At 49.9% G+C, this 17,815-nt stretch overlaps 1 protein-coding gene across 20 annotated transcripts; it reads left to right on the top strand.

Moving 5' to 3' along the window:
- Nucleotide 1: 1 nt before the first annotated feature.
- Nucleotides 2-16,591, top strand: SLC5A6 (solute carrier family 5 member 6). 20 transcript variants are annotated; one of them, XM_060411977.1, is made up of 19 exons: nt 2-56; nt 759-823; nt 2,825-2,908; nt 3,043-3,109; nt 3,715-4,260; nt 4,592-4,657; nt 4,966-5,017; nt 5,390-5,457; nt 5,741-5,895; nt 6,261-6,401; nt 6,597-6,726; nt 7,245-7,333; nt 7,723-7,835; nt 8,155-8,222; nt 8,626-8,712; nt 8,859-9,040; nt 9,276-9,379; nt 9,607-9,722; nt 10,133-11,102. In XM_060411977.1, the coding sequence occupies exons 5-19, from the start codon at nt 3,868-3,870 to the stop codon at nt 10,283-10,285; spliced, it is 1,917 nt and encodes a 638-aa protein (XP_060267960.1). In that variant the 5' UTR covers nt 2-56; nt 759-823; nt 2,825-2,908; nt 3,043-3,109; nt 3,715-3,867; the 3' UTR covers nt 10,286-11,102. The 20 variants fall into 20 exon arrangements, with proteins under 20 accessions (XP_060267960.1, XP_060267963.1, XP_060267964.1 ...); XM_060411980.1 differs by having other exon boundaries at nt 2-193; XM_060411978.1 differs by lacking the exon at nt 2-56 and adding an exon at nt 316-349.
- Nucleotides 16,592-17,815: the final 1,224 nt, after the last annotated feature.

The following is a 17,815-nucleotide window of genomic DNA, read 5'->3' as shown; positions in this document are numbered from 1 at the left end:
TAGTCAGGTGGGCCGGTCGGTGCCAGGAGCGCTGGGGGTTGCCGCTAGTCGTGGAGGTCAGCGCATTTTTTTGGTTGTTGTTGGGCTTCCCAGTCCTAGTTCGGGGGACTGACCACATCCTTTTCACCCCTTAAGCGAAGGCCTCCCTGCCACCGCTTTCTCAGCGACGCGTTCCACGCGCCCGGACGTCGGGGTAGCGTCTCTGAAGCTACTCGGGTTTAATCCATCTGCCCTCAGTAAACATGGCGGCGCGGGGACGGGCAGGGGGCGGGACTCCGCTGTCACCCGGCCTGGCGTGGCTGGGCCGGCTCTCCCGTGGAGGCCTGACCCACGTGTGGAGATCGGGCAGGTGGGCCGGTCGAGGGGGGGGGCGTGAGGGGGTGGGTCGGAGCACACAGGCTGTGGAGAGTGGCGTCAGGGCGGGGAGGGACGGGGAGGAGCGGAAAGATGAGGGGCGGGATGGGCCGGCTTCTAGCCTGGAGTCCGGGGAAGGTGAGCGTGCAGGCGGCGAGGTGGTAGTGATTGTGCCACCGCGCGTGTGGAGGGAAGGAGAGAAGTCAGGAAATAAAGAGGGTAAGGGTGATGGGGGAGCAAAGGACGAAGGACAAATTCTGTCGGTAGGAGACGATCCTGGGGACGCTCGGGGCACCCTGTCCCTTTCAGTTCAGTCGTGAAACCACGCGGTGTCCTGTGCTCTGGCGAGGAAGTGAAAGCGGGTTAGATGCTCCCCTAACTCCTCATCCCCTTTGTCTTCCCAGAAAAGGAGCGATGCAGATCTCGGGAAGAACTACAAGACCTTCTTAGTCTTGGCTGAGCCCTGGAGGTAAGGGGAGACGAGGGCTATCCCGTGGTGGCACGAGGCCCCGACCGAAGGGCGCCGAGGTAGCCCCGTGCGGAGGGACTGAGTGTGGGCTTTGGTTAGGGCCAGCAAAAACTCATCAAAGCTAATCAAAGCTCATCTTCTAGCCTGGCTCCCCTTCTACCTACCCCCAGGTGTCTGCAATCTCCTAAAAGCATTTACCTTCAGAGGGCTGGCACATTTACTAAGGCATTAGTTACTTACTAGCGTTTTAATGAGGACCTCTAGAGCCTTTCAGACCTTGTGGGATTCTAGGCACAAGGACAGATTTTGAAGGCATCTTTTGGGGAAGGTTGCTCCCGCGGTGGCCCCTTTGCCTTTTGTAGGAGTCAGAGCAATTCATTTTGCTACCAAAGTGAGAGTGTGATTAGGGTGGTTAGGAATGATTCTCTTTCTTGTTTGTGTATATCAGTTTTAAAAGAGCCCCCTACAGCCTGCTATTTGGTGCCCTGTGTGTGAGAGTTTTAGTGAAACAGCCTTTCTGTTACTTTTGGCACCTCTCAGAGAGAGGTGAGTTTTTTAAAGGTTAGAAGGTCCCTGTCCTGCTCTTAGAACCGTGTCTGGTGAAGTTTTTGTTACTGGGTCAGGTTTTTCCTGTCTTGCCCCGCTCTTCAGCCATCCAGGAGTGTTCTCTGCATCTCGTGCAAATAGAATTCTCAGGAAGCCCTGCCAGTTTACCCCAGCAGCAGAGGGTCTCCATTTCTGTACATCTTGTTTTCCATTCTATACTTTGACCTTCCTTCCTTTCTGCAACTACCTGCCTAGCCATATCATTAACCCTTTACGTCTATACATTGTTATTTGTACACAGCAGACATATTTCCTCTTATTCTCTGGTAGTTCCTGTCACCTCTATCATAGCAATGAAAAACTTGGCAGAGAGGAGTGAGAAAACTTGAGATGTTGCAATGTAGCAAAGGCCCAGGGCATCTTTAGTTTAAACCTGAGTGGCCTGTTGGGAATATTGTTCTGGGGACTCACATTTGTGACTGAGTAGAACATGTGATTCAAGAGTTGCCAACTTATTTTCACCTCCTCTTTGGCCCCAGGAGGTTCAGGGTTCAGGTTTGGTCTGCATGAAGCCATATCTTGCCAGGCAGACAGCATATGTCCAGGAACACAGGGTAGGAGAGCCGGAAGACAGCAAGGCTGATCTTTCTCCTAGTGGGCAAGAACGGAAGACATGATTTATGTTAATCTGTCTCTAGATTGGTTGAAACCTAAACTTTGTTCCAGGAATGATTGACAATAGTTAACACTCTGCTCCAGCCCTGGTTCAGGGAGTAGGGAGGGAGGGACTTCTGGTGAATTACCTGTCACACCCACTGACAATCCTGTTATTTCTCTGTTGTTTATGATGCTGTCTAACCCTAGAGAACTAAAGAGTGTTCATATAAAGTGTATAACCTGAAAGACATGGTGTTTTGAAAGGTATAGATATTATTTGTCATTGCTAATACTTATAAAGTACATAGCACAGTGCTGTGTTTTCCAACAGGTCTTTAAAAAATGTTAATGGTCATCATGTTAGGCTTTCTAAATTCACGGGCCTCGGTGTGTCTTGGTAAGTGAGGGGGTTATGCTAGTGATCTAAGATTCCTTTAGGTTTTGGCATACTGTGATCTGGTCCTTGTTCTGAGGATAATGGTATTTAATATCTTCTCTAAGGGTTAGTATTCATTGTGCAGGAGTTAGAACAGCAACTTTCCCGTCTCTCAGCAACTCTTTTGCAATTCCTCCTGGCATGCAGTGCCAAGTGGGACTTGCAGCAAAACCCTAATCCATCTAAGAATGCCGTTGAATGTGAGCTCCTTGCTCTCCACTCTGGAGTCTCTAGGGCTGAGCTGGAGTTTGGGGGCTGTAGAGTAATAGGGCCATTTGGACCACAGTGATTGGTTCCCTGAAGGGGCTGGAACAAATAGCTGCTGAGCTTTACCCTTAGCTTTTCTCACCTCTGTTCCTTAGAGACCAGGCCCTCAGCCTCTGTTCAGCTCCAGACACGCAGCTTCTCCAGGCAGCCTTGCTTCACAGCAGGGATTGCTCCTCAAGGTAGGTGTCTGCTCCAGTGGGATAGCACCACTTCCCCTGACTGTTTTTCTTGCCCACCCCTGCCCCAACTCCCTGGCTAGCTAGCTTCTCTCTGAAGTGCCCCTGAAATTGTAACTCTGAACCCCTGGTTCCAGCATGTTGGCCTCTCACTTTTGAACCCAACCTCTCTCCCTGGATCTGCTACTGACTGCCGTGTTACAGGTAGAGGAGCTGAGAGGTGGTTGGCAGGGCTTTAAATAAGTTGGGGAGAACAGAGTGGTTGGCCTGGAGATGCCTGAAAGGGAATTTGAGGCTGCCGTGGTCTTCCTGGTGATCAGTGCTGAGAAGGCGTGCTGTTTGGAAGGTGGCACTGGGGATCATGGAAGGTGGGGCCTGAGGCTGGGAGTATAGAGGAGGCCATGGTTTCCTTAGTCTCTTCTTTCCTGAAGTTTCTTCCCTGCTGGGTGGAGGTGCCAGGCTGGATTCTGCTGGCTTAGTACATTGTAGTGACTGGGTCTGTGCCTTCAGGCAGGGGAGGGTGGGGCAGGGAATTCTGGGAAGAAACTAGAGGGTGGGCTAGAAAGTTTCACAGTTGTGTATACCCAGAAAGGTCTTGGCCAAATAGTTACCTCCTGGCTATCTCAATCTGCTGCTTCCTCCCTCTCCTCCCCACTCTGCCCTACTAAATACATATATCAGTGCCTCCAGACCTTTCTGGTTGCCCTGGGGCCTGGCTGGGCAAATGTGATGGGTGTGGAATGCACAAGCCCAAGGGTGGGTTGCCATGAAGGCAGGGGAGGCCTGCCTGAGAGCCAGTTTCTTTGTAGCTCACCCCGGACAACGTCACTTGGTGGTGGAGGAGAACTGTGAGACGGTGGCTGGAAGTCAGGTCGTAGCCACTTGCCTGTCACTGCCCGGCTGAGTGGCAGCCCAGAGTCCAGGAAGAGCAAGTGGCCGCAGGTCACAGACTCAGAGAGAATATGAGCGTGGGGGTGAGCCCCGCCACACCCCTCCCTCCAGCCTCAGACACCAACATAGTCACGTCCACCTTCAGCCTGGTGGACTATGTGGTCTTTGTCCTGCTGCTGGTTCTCTCCCTTGCCATCGGGCTCTACCATGCCTATCGTGGCTGGGGCCGACATAGCATCGGCCAGTTGCTGTTGGCAGACCGCAAAATGGGCTGCCTTCCTGTGGCGCTGTCCTTGCTGGCCACCTTCCAGTCAGCTGTGGCCATCCTGGGTGTGCCGTCCGAGATCTACCGATTCGGGACCCAGTATTGGTTCCTGGGCTGCTGCTATTTCCTAGGATTGCTGATCCCAGCACATGTCTTCATCCCCATCTTCTACCGCCTGCATATCACCAGTGCCTATGAGGTAGGTAGGGAGGAGCACAGAGGACCCTCAGGGGCAGGGGTAGAGAGAAGGAACCAGGCACACAGGGATCTGGGCTCCTCAACTCTGTCTGCCTGATGAGAGGAGCAGGGAATAAATACATCGTGTGTCTAGAAGTTAGTTCACTGCGGTGAGGTTGGGCAGGGTAGGAGTTCGGGGAGAAGACTGCTGTGCTGATGGGGGCCCAGAGTGGATATGAGCTGGCTATTTCCTCTGTTCCTGGACTTCCTGAAGGAAGTTGTGTGTGATTTGTTGGGGATGGGGTGGGGAGAAATGCGTTTTTTGTTTTTTTTTTTAATCTACTCCTACCTAGTACCTGGAGCTCCGGTTCAATAAAGCTGTGCGTGTTTGTGGAACTGTGACCTTCATCTTTCAGATGGTAAGTGGAATGAGGATAGAAGTTGAGCCTGGTGCAGGGTAGGGGGACATGGATTCGGGCTCGCTGGAGCCTTCCCTGCTCTCAGACTAGCAAGACTGAAATTCCTACTCACCCCCAGAGGCATCTTGTCCCTTCCAGTTCTGGCACGTATAACCATGGTGGTAGCAAACCAAACTTTGGGAGGAGGGGGAGGGGGAGCCTAGGTGAAGGGAGGCCTCTGGGATATTGGAGCTGAAGGCTGTCTTGTCTTCTCTCTCTGCCCCCCCTCATCGGCTCCTCCCCTCATATTCTCTTTCCACACCCGACAGGTGATCTATATGGGGGTCGTCCTCTATGCTCCATCCTTGGCGCTCAATGCAGGTGAGGAGTCACAGTCCCTGGCGCCCAGCCACTGCAGGCTAGGGAAAACCTTTGGGAGGGGCAGGTGGAGGAGAGAATGCAGAAAAGAACCTAACCTTGACCGGCGAATTATTCCACTATCTGGGCCCTTGGCTGGTCTTCACTAGAGGTGGAAAGCTAATCAAACATTACCAGGCCCCATCTGAATTGGTTAATCAACACCTTTTGGTGGAGCTTTGCAAACTTTTTTTTTTTTTTCATTGTGGTAAATGATTTATTTCATCTTTAATGATCAAATGGTTCTTATCTTACCTCATTTCCCTGGTTTTTCCCTGGTTTATCCCTGGGAAACCCTCCTCTGGAGATAGGAATGTGACTTTTATCTGTTTACAGTGACTGGCTTTGATCTCTGGCTGTCAGTGCTGACCCTAGGCATTGTCTGTACCATCTACACTGCTCTGGTAAGCAGTCTTAGGGAAAAGTGGAGAGGAGGGAGGTGGGGGGAAAGAGGAAAGGGTGGGACAAGATAAGTAGGTGGGTAGTAGATAAGAATACTGGTGAGGGGCATGACTTTTTAGGGTGTTGTGAAAAGGGATGGGATTATGTTGGGGGATGGGATGTGATGGTAGGGAGTGGGATGGGAAGGATGTCAGCAGCTGTCCACCGCTGGCGGCTGGCTGCTGCCCTCGCTGGTGGTGTGGCTCCGTGGACATCTGTGGCAGGGGTGCTGTCTTCTCCCTGCAGGGCGGACTGAAGGCAGTCATCTGGACAGATGTCTTCCAGACTCTGGTCATGTTCCTAGGGCAGCTGGCGGTTATCATTGTGGGGTCGGCCAAGGTGGGCGGTCTGGGGCACGTGTGGGAAGTGGCTTCCCAGCGTGGCCTTATCTCTGGGATTGAGTAAGTAAACCCCTTCCCTGGCTGGGATCTGTCATGCCTGGGAGCTGAGCCCCTCTTAGAGCCTGCACCTAGGGCGGTAGTAAGCAGAGGGGAAGCTGTGGGGTTTGAGGTGCAGCCTTGAGGCCAGTGGGAGGCTGGGCCTGCAGGGGTGGAGGACAAGCTCAGTGTTGCCCCGGGTGGTCAGGTGTCAGGATGTTTCTAGTACCTGGGATGAGGCTGTGGGTTGGCAGAATGGAACCACTCCCTCCCCACCCAGCCTGAGTCCACCTTGGCCCCGGCAGCCATCTCTCTGCCCCGCCCCCTGTCGGAGGAGGGCAGGGAAGGCTGAGTCTGGGGCCACAGTGGCACGTTGGTGTCTATGGCAGGCTGGATCCGGACCCGTTTGTGCGGCACACGTTCTGGACGCTGGCCTTCGGGGGTGTCTTCATGATGCTCTCCTTGTATGGAGTGAACCAGGCGCAGGTGCAGCGCTACCTCAGTTCCCGCACGGAGAAGGCTGCAGTGCTGTGAGGGCAGGACCGGGAAGAGGGGGCGCTCGGGATGGGGGAGAGAGCAGGCCCCGGTTCTGCGGGGGCAGTTGCGGTGGGGCAGGATGCCAGGGCACACCCACACCCACTGGGCAGGACATGGGCCTGCCTTCTGGGGCGTGGGGACATGCCTGCTAACACCCTCTGCCTGCTTGGCACTGGCCTCTCTTGCAGCTCCTGCTACGCCGTCTTCCCCTGCCAGCAGGTGGCGCTCGGCATGGGCTGCCTCATTGGCCTGGTCATGTTTACCTACTACCAGGAGTATCCTATGAGCACCCAGCAGAGTCAGGCAGCCCCTGACCAGGTGAGATGGCTTCCCTGCTCCCTGCCTGGACCCCCCAAAGGGAGTGTCTGGTGGCTGCAGAGAGGACCCCCACCTGGGGTGGGCACCGCATGTGAAGTCCTCTGGGATTCTGCAGCTGATCATAGGGCCCGGCCCACGGGAGCGGGGACCTCCCTTTACTGGCTCACTCCTCCGCACCACCTGCCCTGTGGGGAGCTGTCACACAGCTGATCTCTTCTGTCCCTCCTCACAGCCTCACCTGGTAGAGGAGAAAAGGTGACCCATTGGGGTGGGCAGCATGCTCAAGTCACACCACTGGCCGGGGGAGAGCTAGGGCACGGGCTGCTGCGCCCTTCTTTCTGCAGAGCCCACTTTCTCTCCACTTACTGGGGGTCGCCTTCAGTGCCTGGCCCCCTTCCTAAGGCGCCCAGTCCCCACAGACCGGTTGGTGCACGCGGGTGGCATGTGGAGGGGAAGGGCAGCGCTCCCCTGGGAAGGGCTTCTCTGGGGAGAGCTGTACTCTTCTGCCCCACCTGCAGTTCGTCTTGTACTTTGTGATGGATCTCCTGAGAGGCCTGCCAGGGCTGCCTGGGCTCTTCGTCGCTTGCCTCTTCAGTGGCTCCCTCAGGTACTTTGACCTTTCCCCTCAGGCTTGACACAGCTGGCCCCTCTGAGTACAAGGTGATAGGTGGATGGGAGGTCCCTCTGAGCCTCTTGTTGTACCCGATTGTGAACAAGGGACAGCTCCTCTGTGTGGGTAGGCATGTCCTCTCCTAGGCAGGACCCCTGTTTGGTGAAGGAGTCTTCTATACCAGGAATTGATTTACTTGAACCAAACCTGAACCCCACTCAGAAGAGGCCAGATGTCCCTGCCTCCCAGGCCTCTTCCTCGGTTCCAGCTGTCAGAGTAGTGTTTGGGTTACACATGTCCTCTCCTGCCTGCAGGGCATTCGTCCCTCAACAGGGTCCCTTGTTAGGTTTGTGCCTCTGGACCTGACTCTCTCTTCCTTCTGTCAGCACCATATCCTCTGCTTTTAATTCACTGGCAACTGTTACAATGGAAGACTTGATTCGACCCTGGTTTCCTCATTTCTCTGAAGTCCAGGCCACCATGCTTTCCAGAATCATCGGTGGGATTATACTTCCTTATCTTTTCAGCCATGTACTTTCTAAGGTACCCCCTAAGCACTGTCGGCTGTCTGCTTTGAAGTGCACTTGCCCAGTGAAGCACTGACCTTGCTTATGTGCCAGGGAACTTCCTGGGGAGCAGTCTTGGTCATCTAGAAGTGAGGACAGGGTGGGAGGGACCTGGAGCTGGGTCCTGAGGTAATATGCTCCCTTCCCAGGGACAGAGAGGTAGTAGTTTGACCAGGGAAGGAGCTTTGCTCTGCTTTCCCTGCTTATTGTGTTAACTCACATCTGCTTATTTCTCCCCTTCTTTTTTCTCAGCCTTTGGTTATGGGCTACTTTGTCTGGGAATGGCCTATATTTCCTCGCAGATGGGACCTGTGCTGCAGGTAATAACTCTGGAGAGAACGGAATTGTTGGAGAAAAGGAGCAGATTGAAATCCGAAAGGGAAGAAGACCGCTATTGTGAAAGGAATTGACACAGAGGGCAGGTTTCAGAAGTTCCCCTTTGACCGGCTATGCCTGTAGGTCTGAATAGACTCTTTGGTAGCCAAAAGCCCCAGGGTTGTTGTTGGCTCAGAGAAGTCTAAGGGTCAGCCTCTGGAGAACCCCAGGCATATTCCCATAACCATTTCTGCCCTCTAGGATCCTGCTTCTAGTGGTTCCAGGGAGAAGAGACTGACAGACCTGACTGGTGGGGCTCTGAGGCAGTGGTGGTGGCTCTGGGACATTGCTGAGGCTGGGGTCTCTGAGCTGTGTGTTCTTTTCGTTTTCTCACCCTGTCCTCTGCAGGCAGCCATCAGCATCTTTGGTATGGTTGGGGGGCCGCTGCTTGGACTCTTCTGCCTTGGGATGTTCTTTCCTTGTGCAAATCCTCCTGTGAGTGACCCACATGCCTCCAGGGTCATGTGTGGGGGTGGACCTGGGGAATGGCTTGGCAGGGCTCTCACCAGGAGTGCTGGGAACTGGTGTAAAGCTTCGGTGGGGCTGGCCTTGTGACAAGAGAGTGTCGTGTCCCTGGGCAGGGTGCCATCGTGGGCCTGTTGGCTGGACTGATTATGGCCTTCTGGATTGGCATTGGGAGCATCGTGACCAGCATGGGCTCTGGCAGAGCACCCTCTCCCCCTAACGGGTCCAGCTTCTCCCTGTCCAGCAATCTGACTGCTGTCACCATGGCCACACTCATGCCCTCGACTGCCGCCTCCAAGTGAGTCAGAGCTCACTCTCTTTCTCCTTGGGGAAAGCAGCTCATTCTTGAGGGGTTTTCCAGGGCCCTTGCTAAGGGATGGGCCACTAGAAGCCTGAGGGGTAGGGAATGTTGGGTGTTGGCTCCCTGGACTCTGGGACCTGTCAGGGGTGGGGATGGGGAGCCAGGTGCCTGAGGGTCAGTTGCTCCTTCAATGAGTTGCTAATTAATTGTTCTCACCCCCTGCTCTTCCCAGGCCCACGGGGCTACAGCGGCTCTATTCCCTGTCGTATTTATGGTACAGCGCTCACAACTCCACCACTGTGATTGTGGTGGGCCTGGCTGTCAGTCTGCTCAGTGGTGAGAGGGCGTGGGATGGGGGCGCAAAGAAATGAGGACTGCCTGAGGGAGGGCACTCAGGGGCCTGGGGTCTGAGCTCAGGGGCTCCTGGATGTCTGGAATAGTCAGGCTCCTTGGTGGAGCTCTAGGAGGTGGGCAGGGGCTGGGGGCTCAGAGCAGTGAGAGTGGATGGCTCTGGGAAGTGCCCTGGTTATACACTAGGAGCCTCAGGAGCACTTTGTCTTCAGGGGGCATGCGGGGCCGGACTGTGGACCCTCGGACCATTTACCCAGTGTTGCCGAAACTCCTCTCCCTCCTGCCCCTGTCCTGTCAGAAGCGACTTCCCTGCAGAGCCCGCAGCCAGGTAGCTCCTCTGTTGTCAGATCACCCCTCCCCTCCCTCTCAGACTACTGTGGGGCCTTCTGGTTTCCGTCCCCCCCTTTTCTTTCTCCCCCAGCCCCCATCCTCTGATGATCTGCCTGAGCCTGGACTATCCGGCAGCAGCTGCCAGCTCCTTCCCACAGGGAAGCGGGGGCTTGGTGGGCAGAAGGGTCTTGGCCCCGAGAGGCCACAGCTGCTGGCCTGTCCTCTCCCTCCTCCCACCCTCGTGCTCACCCCAGGCCTGCTCCTCCCCTTCTCCCCACTGCCCCTCGCTGGTCCCCTTTCTAGCCGGAATCACAGCAGGGTCACCCTTCCTGCAAGAGGAAAGGGAGGTTCCTTCACCTCCGCTTCGTCTCACGTTCACCCAGCTGCTCCCTTTGCCCGCATTCCCAGGACCTCTCCTTAGAAGCCGGTATGTTTCCAGAGAAGATGAGCAATGGGATGCTGAGGGGCAGCAGAGACCAGGTGGCCATGGCCGTGACTGAGGAAGGCCCCGCCCAGCCGGGGATCAGCCCCACCTTCATCCTCCAGGAGACCTCACTGTGATCCTGGGATCACAGACTTAGGACCCAGACCCAGAGGCCCCCTGCGGTACAGGGATGAATTCCCTGTGTTCTGCAGGAGGATCACAGACTGAGTGATCTCAGCCACACCAAAGGACCTTGTTCTTGGGAGTTTGTGCTACAGTAGAAGCTGTCATGTCACAGGAGGTGTGAGAGTAGGACAAGGTTTTTCCTTGTTCTTTGCCCATTTGTTCTCTAGAGAACCAGACTTGCAGGGGGTACAATTCTGCCAGAAAAGGGGATAGAGGTAAATCTCCTGGCAAAAGAATAATGGCTTCTGATTCAGCATCGCCAGGCTTCTTTGAAGTGAATAGAAATAGCTGTTCTGGGCCCACTCTGGCAAGATTGATGTGGACCTGCCTTGGCCAGCTCTTGTGTCCCTTGCAGTCCCATTGGAGCACAGGTCCTGTCAGCCACACAGGGCCCCGTGACACTACTTTCAGGTTGTCTGTGCTACCCAGACATTCTGATCTGTCTACCTCCATTCTTGAGAGGGAGGTTTTGGTGTCCCTGAGAGGCCTCTCGGAACACACAGGTACATTCATCTCCTTTGTGTACAGTAGGGACGCTTTTCAGCTCTCTGACCCACCCCCTACCTTTGCAGTGGGCACTTGGGGATGGGGTGGATGTTGATCCGAGAACCAGGGCATGACCAGGTCCACTGTGGAGTGCGCCGTCCATCTAACTCCTGAGCCATGCCACCCCCGTGTCATTTGGTCATTCATGCTCCTGTTTCCTTTTGGAGTTTCTTACCTACCTATCTTTGTTCCTAAGGAATAAAAACTGCCACTGGGCTAGAATCTGGGTTCCTGTACTGTCTGCACCTGCTCTGGTCCACCATAGTCCTGTCCCTGGTGAGGGTGAAGAGCCCCTCCCATGCACAGGTCTTCCCCTGCTGAGGAGAGACCTGCAGGGACCAAAGGTGGCTTGGTGAGGTTTCTGATCTCTGGCTGGTATGCATGTCTACAGTGGTAATGTGTTCATGGGGTTGAACGTGCACTTTCCTCTGCTGCTTCTCTTCCCCATGTGGCTCAGTCTGTTCCCTGTCCTGCCCACTTGTCCGTGACCAGAACAATCTGCTGCTCTGAGGATTTCCACTTTGGGGGCAGGAGGAAGAAGGTTGCTGTTTAGCATTTACATTTAAGGTGGACTTTTATGGTCTTGTGAAGAATACTCTGCTCATGCCCACCCACACTTGGTCTCTGTCTCTGCTTGGCCCCCTCCAGCTGCCCAGAGCACAAGCTCTTCAGGCCCCTCTTGACAGCCCCTCACCTTGGTGCTGAGGGCCACAGCTCAGCCTGTTTCCCTACCCCACCAAGCTGCTAGGGTTCTAGCCCTAGCCAGGCTCTCATTCATTCCTTTTTTTTAAAAAATTTTTTTAAATTATGAAAGTATGATAACACATTTACAGGAGACTTGGAAAATACAGAACAAGGTTGCGTATAGTTCCAATATATATTACAATTATTTTAAGTAGATAAAAGACTTCTAGTTGGAGTTTCATCATTTATTCAACATATTTATCCATCACCTGCTTCATGCAAGGGCCTCACCTTGGCTGCCATCTCACAGCTAAAGAATGACTGTGCCACCCAGGGACCCTGCACCAGGTCCCTCCACTGGCATTTCAGAGTGGCCCCTTTTTGTCTCAGATTCCTGTATTTTAAAACTCTTTACATAGAAAAGGGGGGCTGCTACAAGACTCAGAGCTTTCACAAGTTATATTAAAAGGGAATAATAAAGAGATTCATTCTCCATATAAGTAATTCAAACTCTGTAACAACACAGTGCATTCTCTCTGGGAGATGGTGATGGACAGGGAGGCCTGGTGTGCTGCGATTCATGGGGTCTCAAAGAGTCGGACATGACTGACTGATCTGATAGCAACAATGTTCCTTCGCCTCTAATGCAGTAACTTATCTTCATGCAGAAAAGTAGCATTTAATGATTGGGGGTGGAGTCTAATGGACTGATCTGGATTCAAATACTGGTTCATCCATCCACCTAACCTTAAGCTTCAGTTCCTTTATCTATTAGGTGTGCATTTCACAAAGATTCAGATTGACGCATCCTTAAATGCCAGTTATTGTAATTGTAGTTTTTGAAGCACTTTTCATGACTACCTGATTTTATACTTTGGGAGAGAAGTACACACCATGTCCTCTGCATTTTCATGTATCAGGTAACTGGAGTGCTTGTCTAATGATTGGCTGAAGCAGGGCTAGAACCCAGGTCTGTGACTCAGTGGCCTACCGAAGTCACATCTCTTGTCCTGGAAGCTGTGTCCTTTGGGATAGGGTGCACACGCAGGTGATAGGGTCTGTCCTGACACAGCAGTCTGGAGAACAATGATGTATTAAATGGGGTGCTACTGTACCATCATTCTAGAACCTTCCTAGGTCACTGGCCTTCAAACCTTGCTTGAGACCCACAGTAAAGTGTTTCACAGTATGACCCAGTACACTCATACATTGTATTGTGTTACTAAAACATTTCATGAAAAAGGGTCTCGATACAGTTACTATTCCTGGAGCTCCCCTTTTCCCTTTGCTCTCATGCCAGTGATTTCAGCCCTCATGCCATGTAGAGCAGAGCAAGTTACGCATTCATGCTGGAGGCTGTCATGGATGTCAGAGCTCAAGTGAGAGGAGGGAGGCCATGCATAGAACTGGCCCAGCTTGGATGTGAGACTGAACAGAGTGAGGAGGTATCCACACAGGGCTGTAGCCTGCTGTGGTGTGTTAGGGCCCTGCTGGGTGAGAAGTGTCCATTGGGGTCGGAAGCCTGATGTAGGGTTGGAGAATATGAAAGGCATCCTCAGAAGCAAGAAGACATGTGGGCTGTCAAAGGGAGTGAGTGAGGTGGGAGCTCATAAAGGGGACAGCTTGATTCGGGGCAGGGAGGGGTGTCAGCATGAGGAGAGCATCCACCAGGTAGGTGGCTTGGTATGGCTTATCAAATCCTCTGGGTGTGTGTGTGTCTTACGTGGAGAATCAACTCACAGAATGAAAAGGGCATCTATGAATCCACTGTGTTTGTGTCTTGTGTGGAGAATCGACTCACACAGAATCAAGAGGGCATCTACACGTGTGACCAGCTCAACCTGGGCTGTTAGAGCCTGAGTGCTGTGAGAAGGGCATCTACAACAGGGGGAAGACTCTGCTATCGGGGGAGCCCAAGTAGGGTGAGGAGGCCACCTGCCGCGGAGGCAGCCAGGACGGGGGGGTTGGCTTGAGTGGGGAGGTGAAGACGTGCACATAGGGGCCCGCCCAGTGCAGTCTCACAGCCTGAGCAGGATGAGGAAGGCATAATATGTGTGTGAGAACTGTTGGGGCTGCGACAATCAACAGCATGAGCCACGTTTCTCACTGTTGGAGAAGAGTGTTTCGTGGAACGGGAGAACGCAAGAAGGAACTCTGGTGAATTGGAACAGGAGGTATTGGCATGTGTTCCTGGTTTTCAATAGATCTACATAAACACAGAAATAAATAGATATGAGGACTTCTGTGGTGACCCAGTGGCCAAGGCACGAAGCTCCCAATGCAGGGGGCCCAGGTTCGATCCTTGGTCAGGGAACTAGATCCCACATGCCACAACTAAAGAGTTCGCATGCCACAATGAAGATCAGCAATCCCGCATGCCACAACTAAGATTTGACACAGCCAAATAATATTAAAGAAGGAGAAAGAAACAGATGGATGTAGATGTGTCTTCTGAGAGGGTTTGGGGGGCAGTAGTAGCATGGAAGCAATAAGAGCTTTGTGCCTAGACCTTGGATTCTAAATAACATTCTCAACGACATTGTCAATGACAACAGCAACAAAAAACCCCAAGGCTTCTTGGAGAAATCAATTCTAGGGCTGGGACATCGTGTACCAGAAAGCAAAGAATGTATCGAGGAAAGATCATATCAAAAGGACACAGAAGCTAGCTTGAAGGAACTCCAACCAGCCAAATCTGGAACATTCTGAGCATTAATATAATGGATGATAAGCTATTAAATGAAAAAAGGAAATCATGAGTTCTTACTGATAAAAGTAGTAAGTCAGAGTTTAGATAGGGTATGGAATCTTTATATAGTTTCAAATACTTACCTCTGCACAAAATACTTATTAATTACAAGGGTAAAAGAACTGTAGTGGAGCTGCCTGGCAGACACCATCTTAAGTAATCAAAATCAACATCTCCTGTAAGGGATAAATCAGTCATACATCACCTGACAAGATGCAAAGGGAAGAACACATAATCACTTCTGTGATTCTCTTGTCAGAGATGTATAACCTGAATCTAATCACATGAAAATATCAGACAAAACAAAATTGAGAGAGATCCCATAAAATAACTGGCTTGTAATTATTGGGACCATAGCTGAAAATTAAATAGGATCTGAGTATTAGATGAAAGTAACATTAACTTCTTGACTTTGATGCTTCTATTGTGGTTATGTAGGGTCATGTTCTTGTTAGTAGGAAATATACAAACATAGGAAATGCATACAAACGTAGGAAATGTATATTTCCTACTAAATGTATTGTGATCCACTGAAAACACTGTAGTGCTAGGTTTCATTCCCAGCTTTCAGACACATAATGTGTTTCTCTCCCACTTTCCACCACCACTCCATAATTCCTCTGGAGGATTCTGAGGCCTCTATGGATTTTCTATTTTCCTAAAGGGGTCGTGTAGTGTGAGAAGCAAAAGACCTATGAACCTCCAGTCCCAGCAGCCAGCCTTGGCTCCTCTGCATCTGACAGCAGAAAGCAGAGCTGGTGTGGAGGGCTGGTAGTGGCAGCCAGTGGCAGTGAGAAGCGGGAAAGAAACAGATTCCGTGTCTGAAAGCTGGGAATGAAACCTAGCACTTCAGTGTTTTACATGTTTACATGACCCTACATAACCACAACAGAAGCACCAAAGTCAGAACAGGGTCTTCAGTCCATGTGACCATTTTTGCCAGAGAAATATCCATTCATCTACCAATGTATCTCAAAGTCATTTGGCAGAGATTCTAGCTCCCAAGCAATAAACTGGTTTTATCATCTGAAAAACAATTTTACCAACCTAGAATTTTACACTTAATCAAAATATAATCCAAATGTAAAGATACTTTTGGATATACAAGGAAACACAAAGTCGACAGATGTCAACTGTTAGAACGATGACGTAACTGACCAATAACATTTATTGTTATGTCTAAATAAGCAGGGATTACTTTGCAAACAATCAGTATAATGTGGAACTAAACTCCAAGAGCTAAGATTTTCTTTTCTCTTTTTTAGAGAACCGGATGTAGACTCACATTGGATAATAGAAAAATTACAGTATGAGGTAAACATTTAAAAATAGCTGCAAAGAGATCCAACCAGTCCATCCTAAAGGAGATCAGTCCTGGGTGTTCATTGGTAGGACTGATGTTGAAGCTGAAACTCCAATACTTTGGCCACCTGATGGGAAGAGCTGACTCATTTGAAAAGACCCTGATTCTGGAAAAGATCGAGGGCAGGAGGAGAAGGGGATGACAGAGGATGAGATGGTTGGATGGCATCACTGATTCAATGGACATGGGTTTGGGTGGACTCCGGGAGTTGGGATGGACAGGGAGGCCTGGCAAGCTGTGGTTCATGGGGTTGCAAAGAATCAGACATGACTGATCGACTGAACTGAATAGAATAGTAGAAATATATCACTCCCATACCATTAAAGAAAAAAATCAAATGGAGCAATGACAAAGAAAAAACAACCCTGAGTAATCAAGTGGAGTAAGAGCGTGTGTGTTGTCAGGGGGAGGGGAGTGGGGAGGGTGGATTTTCTAAATAAAAATGCTGAATATTATGGTAAAAATAAGTCCAAGCATATCACTCAATATTTATGAACATATAAAAGTAAAACGTAAAAGTCACAGACTTCTAGATTTGGCAATAATAAAAGAAATCCAGCTATTTGCTATTATAAAAGATACACTTAAAAGGAAACAGAATGAAATAATTGAAAGTAAAGATGTGGGAAAAAATTGGCCGTGCAAATGATAAAAGCAGAAGTAGTAGCGGTAATATCAGACATCAATAGAATTTAATAAAACATCGATAGCACGTCAATAGAATCAATGCAGAAAGCATTCAAACTGACCCAAAATTATATTTCATATTGTTTAAAACTTTCATATTGTTTAAAACAAAGAGCATTACTGAATTTATGCAAATTTATGATGATAAGGCTGGTTAAATATCTGGACCAATGTTCCTTTGAAAGTGATGATAATACTGAATAAAATGTTTTTTAAAAATTCCTAAAATCATCATACAGCTATTAATAGTAAGCGTAAGATTTTATTGGGCTGGAGTCAAGTGAGGGCAGGAATCCGGAGAGCTGGGCAGAACCCTGAGATTGCTTTTGTCCCCAGTGGTATTTGCAGATTTGGGTGAATTTGAGCATTGGTTTTGACATCTTCAGCTTTGACAGACATCTAGCTCAGGGGATGTCCAGCATGTGGGGGCTATAAGGATACATTCCCTCTCTAAAACTGGGGTGAAAAAGAGTGATACCCCCAAGGCCCAGGAATGCAAGAAAAACTGCTTTAGAGCCAAGCAGAGTGGTGAAAAAAAAACTCTGTAAAATCATATATCAACTCTTGTGGATTTGCAGTTCAGTTTCAAACTGCTCAACAAGTCAAATATTGGGACTTTGAAAAGAATGATAAAACTCACTAAGTCTGGCAAATATGATCAAGACAACTGAGAAGGTACAAATAATTTCAGAAATATAAAAAGGTACTACATATTACAGACATTGTAGCATTATTAATAAAACAACAGAAGCTATTATGAACAACTTTAGGCCAATAAAGGTGAAACTTTAAATAAAATGGACAAATAACCAGAAATATATCACTTACCACAGACTCAGGAGACAATAAAATATCTAAATAGCCCTATTCCCATTAAAGAAATAGAAACAGAAGTAATAAAAGCATCTAATTGTGAGAAAAATCCAGGAATCACACTGCTTTGCTGTGGAGTTTTGCTAATCTTTCAAGGAATAAATAATTCTAAATTTACATAAAGGATTCCAGGATGTAGAAGGAGAGGGAAACCTCCTGCATGCATTTTTATTTACCAGCAACAAGCATTTAAAGTATGAGATTTTTGCATATGTATGGCTGAGCCCCTTTCCTGTTCACCTGAAACTATCACAATTGGCTATACCCCAATATAAAATTAAAGCTTTAAAAAAATAGATTGCAAATCCCCCAAAACAGTATGAGATTTAAAATGTGTCTTTTATAATAACATCAATCTGATACAAAACTCTATAGAGACAACATAAGAAAGGAAAAGTATAGGTCACTACTACTCACACATAGATGTAAAATCATAAAATATTAATTAATTGAACTCAGCTGTGTATATAAAAAAGATAATGTATCATTACCAATTGAATTTAATCTCTGGGTCAGGAAGATCCCCTGGAGAAGATCCCCTGGAGAAAGGATTGGCAACCCATCTAGTATTCTTGCCTG

This window comes from Ovis aries, chromosome 3 (assembly GCF_016772045.2).
Source record: "Ovis aries strain OAR_USU_Benz2616 breed Rambouillet chromosome 3, ARS-UI_Ramb_v3.0, whole genome shotgun sequence".
Taxonomy (NCBI): domain Eukaryota; kingdom Metazoa; phylum Chordata; class Mammalia; order Artiodactyla; family Bovidae; genus Ovis; species Ovis aries.
The sequence above is the reverse complement of the archived record's forward strand: the minus strand, read 5'-3'. Positions and strand labels throughout refer to the sequence as shown.

Excerpts from the sequence above, each read along its gene's own strand:
- SLC5A6 (XM_060411971.1), top strand. The coding sequence starts at position 3,868 with ATGAGCGTGGGGGTGAGCCCCGCCACACCCCTCCCTCCAGCCTCAGAC. Across the intron at positions 7,836-8,154 it reads CATGCTTTCCAGAATCATCG|CCTTTGGTTATGGGCTACTT; the intron begins GTGGGATTATAC and ends CTTTTTTCTCAG. Across the intron at positions 8,713-8,858 it reads TTCCTTGTGCAAATCCTCCT|GGTGCCATCGTGGGCCTGTT; the intron begins GTGAGTGACCCA and ends GTCCCTGGGCAG.